This window comes from Lucilia cuprina, chromosome 3 (assembly GCF_022045245.1).
Source record: "Lucilia cuprina isolate Lc7/37 chromosome 3, ASM2204524v1, whole genome shotgun sequence".
Lineage (NCBI taxonomy): Eukaryota > Metazoa > Arthropoda > Insecta > Diptera > Calliphoridae > Lucilia > Lucilia cuprina.
Window position 1 is genome coordinate 44048435 of NC_060951.1, and position 12147 is coordinate 44060581.

Genomic DNA, 12147 nt, shown 5'->3' on the forward strand with positions numbered 1-12147 from the left:
GTCTATAGACAAGACTATAGACTGGTCTATAGACAAGACTATAGACTGGTCTATAGACAAGACTATAGACTGGTCTATAGACAAGACTATAGACTGGTCTATAGACATGACTATAGACTGGTCTATAGACAAGACTATAGACTGGTCTATAGACAAGACTATAGACTGATCAATAGGCAAGACTATAGACTCGTCTATAGACAAAACTATAGACTGGTCAATAGACAAGACTATAGACTGGTCAATAGACAAGACTATAGACTGGTCAATAGACAAGACTATAGACTGGTCAATAGACAAGACTATAGACTGGTCAACATACAAGACTACAGACTGGTCAATAGACAAGGCTATAGACAGAGTTTTAGTCAAGACTATTCACTGGTCTATTGTCAAGAAAGACACTTTTATACAAAAAAAAATTATCTTCTTATAAAAAATTATCAGATTTCCAACTATGTATGTCAAAATATGACAGCTCAGATTGAAATCTATTTATGTTAAAATGACAAGGTCTACTATTTTATAAAATCTTTGTCCACACAACATGATATTGAACTTTTAGTTTTTGAAATTATAAAATTTTATAAAAATTAACTTTTTAAAAGCTCTGTTTAACAACAATGCTAAAAAAAATTATTCAAACATATGTCTACTACCCACAGTTTTCTACGATTTTCTAACAGTCAACTCAAAACCCAAGAGTAAAGAAAAAAATATATATTGCGTGCAAATTTCTGTGTAACTGAATAAATGAATGATGTTATAAATAGACAATATAACAAATTATTTTATATTGTTATATATTGTTGTATGATGTGACGACAACGACAACGACGACGATTATGATGTCTTTAACCACTTTAAACATAAATTCAAGAGGTTTCTATATGCAAACAATATAAAATGATATACTAGTACTAAAAAGTATATAATTCAAGCTGAATAAAACAATAGACAATAAAAATGTCTGCCTACACAGACAGACAGACAGTTAGTTATGTGTGTGCGTAAACATTTTGTTACATTAATTATGTATTATTAAAATAAAATAGAAAAATTTTAGTAAAACAAAAGCAAAATTGTTATTGGATTATAAAAGACCTTTTACAGCAAATTGTTTAGGGCATATTAAGAAAAAAAATTATATAAATTAACAAATTTAAGTTAAAATATATAAAATATATTTTTAAGTTATAATCTACTGGACAATTAAGTTAAACATACGTTATACGTTACGTATGAGTAATCGCTTTCAAGGCATTGTTTACATTTTGAGCGCACAGCTGTAAAAATGTCTTAAACAGAGTTGTCTGACTGCAAAACATTTATTGCAAAAAAATACTTAATTGCTATTAAAAATCTATTTTTATAGAAAATATAATTTAACATTTTAAATTGTTTTTATTATTAAAATTTATTTGGTAATTGCAACTACTAAAATATTTTCATATAAAAATCCTAGATAGAAAAATTCTCTCTGTCAATTATCGAAATAATTTCATTATTTGTCAATTCTCTTGGAAATTTTAAATTCATTTGTAGAAATTTTAATTAAATTAAAATGTTGGAATATTTCTGTAGCCTTTTATAACTATGGCCAATATCAATCAATATTATTTATTCTTAAAAATAAATTAAATTGTTCTCTGTCACAATTAAACATGATGTCCTTTGAGTTTTGATTGTGTTACACTTTAAAAAATACTATGCAAAAACACTATTTTACCCAAATGTGAATAATTAAGTTTACATTTAATTTTGAATTTTTTTTTTTTAAAGAAGATAATATTCTTAGGTCGAATATTTGAGTTGTCAATCAAATGCCAATTTATAATCAGATTAGTTAATCTAAAAATAAATTGATTCTAATCTTAATCCCCTTTGATGTTTTTGAGTACAATATTAAACATCTCAGTGTTGCCATACAAAACAACATAAAACGTCACTGTTTGTTATCAAAACAATGCATATTTTATAAAAAAGAAGAAGACAATTGTAAATGTAATAAGAAAATTAATGAAAATTAAAATTTTAAAGAGAAAAATATATTATAAAGTCCCCATAATTTATACTAATCGATAAATCAAACATTTTATTGTTTATTTTAATAAAAATTTTATTAATTTTTTTGGCATCAGCTGTTTAATCTTTTGCATTTCTTGCTGCAGTTTAAACCACCTCCATTGGGCGCTAAAACTAGCAAACAATATTAGATGATTGAGTATTCAAAAGCAACTTCACCTAAAGATTGAACCTTATAGATATTTAGTTTGGAAACAAAACTCCATTATATAAACTCATCTTTAAAAGAGCAGCATTTTCTTATAAATAAATGAATTGTAAATTTTCTATAAAAAAAAGTATTCGAAAGAGAAGCACGCTTTTGCTATAGATAAAATTTCTTCAAAAGAAGGTAGTTTGATATTAAAATAATGTAATTTTCCTAAAAAAGTTGTTTTCGCAAAACTTTAAAACAAATTTTTTTCAGTGTATTTTTTTCTGCTTACATGTGTAAATTATTAAGGAATTAATTAAATTACACAAATTTCTTCATACATATTACAATTTTTCGATTTAATCTGTAAATTACTAAACACTCAATAATATTTTACATAGAGTTAAACAACAAAATGAAAGTTACACTTTAAAAATAAAACCAAATGGTTATAAAATTCAAATCAGTTAAATAAAGCTGATTATGATATTTTCATATACAATATAACATGTACAAATTTACGTACCAACAAAAGGATAAAAAGAAGCATTATTTTGTTATAAAATCCCCAGACAACCATTGAAATGTTTGTAAAATGTATGCATTAAGAGCTTTTCTTACTCTCTCCTATACATATTAACCAATATATATGGAAAACAAATTCCAACTCTACAGATATTTTGTTTTCATAAAAATAACAACAATATTGTCAGAATCATGATTCCATAACACTTTCGCTGGAAATTACTTTTCATATGAATTTATACATATACATATATGTTTGTATGTATGTATCGATGATGTGTATACATACATTTTATGCAAATGTGTTTGATTTTAATACATATTTGCATTTGTACATAACATCCGTTTGTATTATGTAAACATAGAATATATATATTTTTATATACATACATTTATAAGTCTGTACATAATAAACACTAAGCTGGTGTTATCATTCCAATTTGTTTGTGTTTTTATCAGAGATGCCACATTAATCAAAAGGTCTGTAGTAAGCTAACATTTCATAGTGAATTTCATTAAAGTAATAACAAATTAAACATGTTTACTTAACAAAGCATTGCTTTAAAGAAAATTTTAAAACAGTTCTTAGCAATTAATGTTTTATATGGCAACCCTATTAATTACGCTATTCGCCTGTGGCCTAAATTCTGCGGTCGGTTGAGCTCATTGTGGCAAACCCTAACCAATCAGCGAAAAGTCAGCTATTGAAAAAAATAAATCATGGGGGTTTATTGAAAATATTCTATCTAATGTTTACAAAACAAATTGCAGCTAAGGGATCAAAAACTGAAAAAAATAAATAAATAAAACTAAAAGGAAATGCTTGATGCATTTTATAAAATGCTGATGACAGATAGCCGTGAATAACACAATAACAAATAGTAAATTTATTTGGCACTTTTTTGTTTTTTTTTTTTTTTGCTTTATCTGTGTAAAAGAAAAAAATATTATTAAAATGTTGAAAAAAATGAAAATTATTTAAAAATGGCTTAAAGCGTGGTAATTATAAACAAATAAAAAGTTTGTTTTTTCAGTACATTTGGCTAAATAATAATCTAGAACAGCAAACTAAATAGGCCACAGTTTTCTGGTGGTTTTGCTGTTTTAACTATACATATTATAGCCTAAAGTAAGGAAAAAATTACAAATAAAGAAAGAAAGTTTGTTTTTGATTTTCGGCAATAAATGCAGAACATTATAGGTGGAAGTACATAACAAGCGTTTCACGCTTTTCAAACCTATTACCTATTACAAGCTGCAAGTTACACACAAAGCGTTATTTTAATCTTTCTTTCTTCTTTCATCTTTCTTTCTTCTTTAAGTGAAGGATTAGAAATTAAAATAAAATTAATCTTCGAAAGTTGTTTTTGAATACTCAATTGGTTAATTTCGTTTGCTAGTTTAAACGCCGCTGATGGTTTAAACTTTAGCAAGAAATGCAATAGTGTAAACAGCTGATTTCAAAAAAAACAAAAATTAAACAATTTTTATTAAAATAACCATTAAAATGTATGATTTACCGATTAGTATAAATTATGCGGATTTCACAATATATATTTTTGTTTTAAATTTAAGTTTTTATTAATTTTCATATTACATTTACAATTGTCTTCTTCTTTTATATAAAACATGCATTGTTTTGATAACAAACAGTGACGTTTTCTGTTGTTGTATGTATGGCAACACTGGGAAGTTTAATCTTGTACTCAAAAACATCAAAGGAATTTAAGATCACAATCAATTTGTTTTTAGATTGCCAAATCAAAAACCTGCTCTTAATATAACTGTTTTAAAAAGCAAAATTTTATGTTTTTGTATATTTTTTGAATAATTTGCCTTCATTTTTGTAGAAATTTGTTTCATTTTAGTTTATTTTTATTCTACACAAAACAAAATACCACACAAATGTTAAGCTGGAGGTCCACACAACGCGTTCTACGCTTTCTCGCATTCTATGCGTCTGTCAAAAAAATAGAATCAATGTATTAATATGTTGAAAGTTACAAGCACAAAAGCGTAAAATGCCTTGACGCGTAAAATGGTTAAAGTAGATCTACTTTTTAAAGCGGCACACGAAAGAGCGTAGCATGTAACTTGAAGCGTAGTACGCGAAGTAGGTATAAAAAGCGCGTATTGCTTTGACGCGAAGACGCATAGTGTGAACCTCCGGCCTATTCGCGTTACAAACTACAGTGTGTAACTTGTTAAATTAAAATAAACTATTTCAACTTTTTTTTTGACAGAAGCCTATAACGCGTTGCTGCGTGTTGTGTACTTTCACCTTAAGAAAGTTTAGTTTAAAACGAAAATATGTACAAAATCACTTTTATTTTATTTAAAATACTTTTAGTACTTGTCATCTTAAATAAGACACTTTTCTTATAAAAAACCGCCTGCAAAAGAAGTTGTTTTACTTAAAATTTTTCTTAAATAAAATATTTTCTAACGAGACACTTTTTTCTAAAAAATAAATATAAAAGAAAAAAAAATTATTCATTTTAAATACAACATCGAAATTTAATAGAAATTTTTAATAAAAAATATAAAAAAATATTTGTTAAATATAATTTTCATTTTAACATAACATTATTTTGTTAATACTACATGCAAATATGACACATTTTTGTTTAATATAATATTTCTTTTCTTAATATAAAAAAAAAACAATTTCCAACTCATCTCATAGATATTGCCTTAAAACTAGGTCGCTTGTTGTTTCTTATTTTTTACACATGAATGCATTATTGTTTTTTTTTTTTTTTGTTTGTTTGTGTACTTTAAATATACAAATATTTGTTCATACTATATTTTTCGTAAAATTTTTCTACAATTATTTTTGATAAGTATAACGTGTTCTATAAGTAATAAAAATAATATTGTATTAAAAATAATGTCACTTATACGTCATGTTGTATTTCAACTCTTGTGTATTATATGGGGGTATAATAAAAAATTATTATTAATCATACGCTTCAGCTGTCAAGAAGGCATGTCAGTGTCAGGTTTTTTTTTCTTTCATAATTAAATTTATTTTTAGATTTTTTGTGATTTGTATTATTTTTGGAAAATTAATTAAAAAAAAAATAAATTAAATTTACGAAATTTTTTTAATTAAATTAAATATGAGCGGGAAGTTTAAATGTCAAATGTTAGGAGTTAAAAGAGTTATGACAACATTCAGACATTTCAATAATTTTTTAAAATTATTTTTTTATAAAAAATTGTTCGAAAAGTTTAACCTCGCCCCGCCTTATAGTCCGAACGTTTACCCGTCAATATAGGATTTGTTTTGATTAATACATAATAATCTCAATCTTTCGGAAATGCTTCGAAATTGGATTAATTCAAGTGTGTACGCAAAAGTTTATTTTTAGGGAATTCCATCTTTATCTTTACTAACTATCAAAATTTCCCCTTTGATGTAACAGTTTAATTATTGCAATTAAAATTTTAATTAATATTAAAATACATTAATTATTCATAATTAACTTAACTTTTAAAGCAAATTTGTTATTCATAAAAAAAAACATTTCTCATATTTACTTAACAGGTCACTGTTCCAAATTGTTGCCCCTACTGTCAAAAGAAAACATACAACAATATCAACTTTTCACTAAAACAACTTTATTTTGTTTTATTTTAACGCCTCTTTTAAATTAAAGTTATTATATATATTTAAACTTCAAAAGGTTTATAATTTTCACCCTTTTCGACAACTTGTTTTTTTTTTCTGGTTTTCTTGAGAAAAGAGTGTTGGAAACTAAAATACGACCTCAAAATATTATAGTCTGTTGGCATGCAAAAGAAAAACAACTTTGTGTAACCGCATTCCTTTTTTTATTACTTTTTAATAAATAAAAAGGAAATCCCCAGTAAATATAAATGTTATTACAACTGACTGTTCTTAAAATTCCTTTTGATATTTCAAATATAATATAATATGCCCTTAGGAAATTGAATGTTAATCAATTGTAAAGGATTTTTAATATAGATTAGTAACAAAGGGTGAAAAAATAGAAGAAGACATTTTACTGAATTGACACAAACACACACACAAATACACTCGTATACTTGACAAAACAATCAAAGTAAATTCAGTGTAGTCAATTTTTTACAATTTTCCATCAAATCATGTTACAAAAACCGCTAGTTAGATTTAGGGTTTTAAAAATCGACTTTCAAATAATCAAACAATCGACTTTTTGTGGAAAAAAGTTGAAGTCAACAATTTTGTTCCAAAAAAGTCGATAACTCGACTATCGTCTATGAAAAAAGTCTAAAAGTCGAGTTTGTAAATAAAAGTCGAAAAAATTCGGAAAGAGTCGAAAAATCGAAATAAGGTCAGAAAAAGTCGAAAATAGTCGAAATAATCGATTTTTTGTGTGAAAAAAAGTCGAAGTCGACTATTTTGTTTCAAAAAAGTCGTAACTCGACTATCGTCTATAAAAAAGTCAAAAAGTCGGGTTTGTAAATAAAAGTCGAAAAATCGACAAAAAAAAAAGTCGGAAAAAGTCAAAAAAAATATGTCAAAAACTCTAAAATTGAGGTAAAAACTCGAAAATAGTCAAAAAGTCGGAAAAACTCGAAAAGTTGAAAAAAGTCGAAAATTCAAAAAAAGTCGACATTTAACCAAATGCAAAAAGTAGACTTTAAACTGAATGCAAAAAGTCGAAAAGTCGACTTTGAACTAACTGCAAAAACACCAACTAGTCTACTACACTGGACTATACTATAGGCTTGGCTATAGACTAAACTAAAGACTTCTATAGACTAGATTAGACATATATAGACTCTAAATATCGCCAATTTTTCTAAAAATATTGAAAAAAATCCTTTTAGCCAAAAATAGAAAACAATCAAATTTATGTACGTATAATTGTAAAATTTACACAACTACTGATGGTGGGTGGCAATAGTCAGACAGACTGTCATTTATTTGGGCTACTGGGTAGCCCAATAAGAGTGGGTTTTTGAGTTGGCAATCAAATGCCAATTAATAATCAGATTAGTTAATCTAAACAATTATATTGATTCTGATGTTATTCCCCTTTGATGTTTTTGAGTACAAGATTCAACTTTGCAGTGTTGCCATACAAAACAAGAGAAAACGTCACTGTTTCAAGAAATGCATGTTTTATATTAAAGAAGAAGACAATTGTAAATGCCCAAGTTTAAACCACATACATTGGGCGCTTAAACTAGCAAACAAAATTAGATGATTGAGTATTCAAAAACAATTTTCGAAGATTAATTTTAATTCAATCCGTAAACCTTCACCTAAAGTTTGGCCCTTACACAAATACTTGTGGTGGCAGTAGTCAGACAAACTGTCATTTGTTCGGGCTACTGGGTAGACAATAAGTAGTACATCACAACAGAAATTTTTTGTGTATGTAACAAAAGAACTCAAATTTACACAAAAAATAAGAAATTAAGAAAAATGACAAATAAGCTGACACACTGACAACAACAATGACAATTGCATGGCAACAATAGAACAACAAACAGCAGCACAAATAGAACAGCTCAAATATTCAAGTGTATTTAATTTTTCACTTAACAACCTCTTTTATTTCCAAAGTCGTTATACTTTTGTCTTTGTTGTTGTTTTTCTTGTTGCTTTTATTTTTTGCAATAATATTTAATGCATTTAAATGCAGTTAAAGTGATTACGGTTGTAACATTTTGGGTCAATGCGTACTTTAATTGTATAACAACAAGAAATACAACAACAAAGTGATAGATAGTTGGATGCAGAAATACACCTACAATATATGTATTATAAAGGTGTTTTTAAAATAATTTGCTATGGGTTTGGATTACAGTGCCCCTTCCCGTTTTTGGCCTTTCTAAGGAAAAAATAAATGGAGCACTTCTTACTTAAATTGATTGAATGCTTGTGTTTTTGTCTTTTAATTTTAAATTCTATAGAGTATATACGCAAACCTTTAAATTCCATTAAAAAACTACTTGGTTTTTCAAGAGAAATTAATTTCAAAGTTTCGTAATGTATTGGAGAGAAAACATAGTAAAAGATTACATTTCTTAGAGTTAATCTTTAAGATCAAGTATTAAATTAAAATTAATTCTCGAAAGTTGTTTATGAGTACTCAGTTAATTTTTATTTGCTAGTTTAAGCGTCCAATAGAGGTACTTTAAACTTGAGCAAGAAATGCAAAAGTGTAAACAGCTGATGCAAAAAATTAATAAAATTTTTACTAAAATAAACATAAAAATTATTGATTTATCGATTAGTATAAATTGTAGGGACTTTACAATATATATTTTTATACCCTTCATCTTCGTGAGAAGGGTATATATAAGTTTATATAAAATAATTTTCCGACCCTATAAAGTATATATATATATTCTGGATCCTTATAGATAGCAGAGTCGATTAAGCCACGTCCGTCTGTCTGTCTGTCTGTTGAATTCAGTTTTTAGAAGTCCCCAGATATCGGCGAGAACCGAATCTTCAATAATTCAGTTAGACATGCTTTCGAGAAGATCGCTATTTAAAATCAGCAAAATCGGTCTATAAATAACGGAGATATAAGCAAAAATCCGAGACAACCTCTGAAAATTTCATCAAAAAAGCCACATTTTTTATGCTTTGTTAAAAAAGCAACAACAACACTGTAAATTGGATAAAGATGTACATGTGCGTGTATTTGGTTTTATTCAGCTGTGTATTTTTTATGTTTGGATGCTGTTCTGTTCTCACGAAGGTAAAGGGTATAACAAGAACAAGGAGATAAAGCAGTAATATGTTGGTAATACAGCTCATATTTGTTTGAGGGTGGTAATACAGTTTGACGGTGGTATTACAGTACAACGGTTAATATTTCTTTCTGCTACAGTTTATATTTGTTTGTTATGTGTGACATGTGTGCAGAGATACAAAATAAATAAAAACTGTTTTTTAAAACACACTTGGTGAAGGGTATATAAGATTCGGCACGCCCGAATATAGAAATTTTACTTGTTTCTTTTAAATTTAAGTTTTCATTAATTATCTTATTATATTTACAATTGTCTTCTTCTTTTTTATAAAACAAACATTGTTTTGATAACAAACAGTGACTTTTCCTGTTGTTGTATGTATGGCAACACTGCGATGTTTAATCTTTTACTGAAAAACATCAATGGGGATTAACATCAGAATCAATTTATTTTTAGATTAACTAATCTGATTATAAATTGGCATTTGATGGCCAACTCAAAAATCCGCCCTTAGAAGAATGTAAATGAAATTTAGGTATTTTCATTTAAGCATAGTTAAACTTAAACCATTTCATGCAAAAACGATTATTAAGGTCGATTTTCTTAATACTCATTTAAACTAGGCTTAAATTGCTGTTAAATTACACTCGAAACAAGTTTAAACGGACTTTAACCGATGATTGTATGTTTTTCAGTTATGGATTTCAGTTCTGTTAAGCTTGTTAGTTTTGCCAACTTTTCAGTCAAAAACATAAACAATGAACAGCTGTTTTTTGCAAATATCAGTTAAATAGCCCAAAGTCAACAATGGCTAATTATATGGAAAAAGTGTGTAGTAAACCATTGTTAACTTTAATAATCGTTTTTGCATAAGGTCCAAAGTTATTATTAAAGTCACAATTTTAATTTTTATAAGTCCAAAAATGGAAAACACAATTATTCTAATAATGACACATTTAAGATTTTTCAAGTTAAAAGATAAAACTATGAGAATAGTTATGAAATAATTCGTATGAAATAATTATTTAAAAATACACAGATTAAACAACAATGACAAGATACCGCATTTACAACATTAACAAAATTACAAAAATTTACTTAATAAAACAGGAAATGAATGGAAATTTTAAAACAAATTTTAAATGCAAATCGTGACAAAAGTTTTATATTACAAATTTTAATTAATAGAGATTAAAAATCTTAATAAAATAATAAAAAGATACAATCATAGAATAAAAGCTTAAATAAACAATTATTAGCGTGTTATTCATGATTTCTTTATTTAATTAAAACAATTATAAGAAAATAATTAAAAAAAAAATGAAATCAATTTTAAAATTTTTCAAAATTTTCTTGTCCATTTTTAGGGTGGCTATCCAGCGCGTTTAAAAAAGGTACTCATTGTTACGGCGCCGTTGTGGTTTAAAGCTCCATTCAAAATTCTACGTTTATTTGTGAGAGAAAAGTTACGCGAACGCGTTTTTACCGTCTCAGTGCCAACACTGAGTTTACACGTGCCTCGCAAAGCATTGCCCATACATCTCGGTGGTACACTGGAAATTGAACACAACACATGGTTGCTGCATTGCCGCAAATCGATGACGAATCGTGAAGACGAATTGCTCGCCAATATTGGTGGTTTGTCAGCAGCAGCAGCAACAACAACAGCGATTACAAATCAAAATAATTTAATTGTCTCACCCACAGCGAACAATCAACAACAACAACACATCACACCATCATCCGCCGGAGTAGTGACAAACGGTGATTGTCAACGCTTTCTGGCGGAGCCAAACGAAAATATCCAAACATTAGTCGCCACATCACCAACATCACCCCTAACAAACGGTCATCATACATTAGTGCCAATTGCCAATACATTAAATAATATTGTTGCTTCCAACAACACAACCACCACCACCAACAACATCACCACAATTATCAGCAACACATCGCCCATACACAATAATAAATTGATTAATTTAACAAACGGCGTTACAACGCCAAACGGTGATATAGTCACAACACCACAGGTGAACGGTAGTGGTAGTACGGCGACATCAATAACAACAACTACAGGCGGTGTTGGCAGTGGTGGTGTTGGTGGCGGAGGTAGTGTTTGTCAAACGGGTCTCGGTGATTTTTGGACAGAGAACCCACCAAGTAGTGCCTCGTCCGGTTTTAGTGATGACGACAGTCTGGCTGGCCAAGAGGGTGATCCGAAAACAATTGAACAAATTGTTCAAATGGTAAAAACACTGGGACGTCAGGGATTGGTTAAGGAATATGCTGAGATACGTAGTCGAGCTCCCGATGGCACGTTCTTACATGCCAGGTAAACATTGAATGGTTTTCTTGTAAAATGTTTAAAACCATTTTTTTTAAGAGATTTTATTAAAATAATTTTTTTTTAATTTATTTTTGTAGAATGCGCAATAATTTGACCAAAAACCGTTACACAGATGTTCTTTGTTACGATCACAGTCGAGTAGTGCTGTCACGCGTCGATGGTGATGAATTATCCGATTATATAAATGCCAATTTTGTAGATGGTTACAAACAGAAAAATGCATACATTTCAACACAAGGTAAGTTGTTTGCATAGACAAAAAAGAAATAGATATATAGATAGCGAGATAAATAGATAGATAGATAGATAGATAGATAGATAGATAGATAGA

The 12147-nt window shown here is 28.0% G+C and overlaps 1 protein-coding gene across 4 annotated transcripts in view; it reads left to right on the forward strand.

Annotated features, from left to right (window-relative positions):
• Nucleotides 1-12147, forward strand: part of LOC111681251 (tyrosine-protein phosphatase non-receptor type 9) — a 71382-nt gene that overhangs the window by 51237 nt on the left and 7998 nt on the right. For 3 of the 4 annotated variants that reach the window (XM_023443007.2, XM_023443004.2, XM_023443006.2), the window contains exons 4-5: nt 10834-11801; nt 11894-12054. In XM_023443007.2, coding sequence (XP_023298775.2) covers nt 10834-11801; nt 11894-12054 — 1129 coding nt within the window. The remainder of the gene's footprint in view (nt 1-10833; nt 11802-11893; nt 12055-12147) is intronic. The other variant, XM_046946614.1, reaches the window with a different exon arrangement.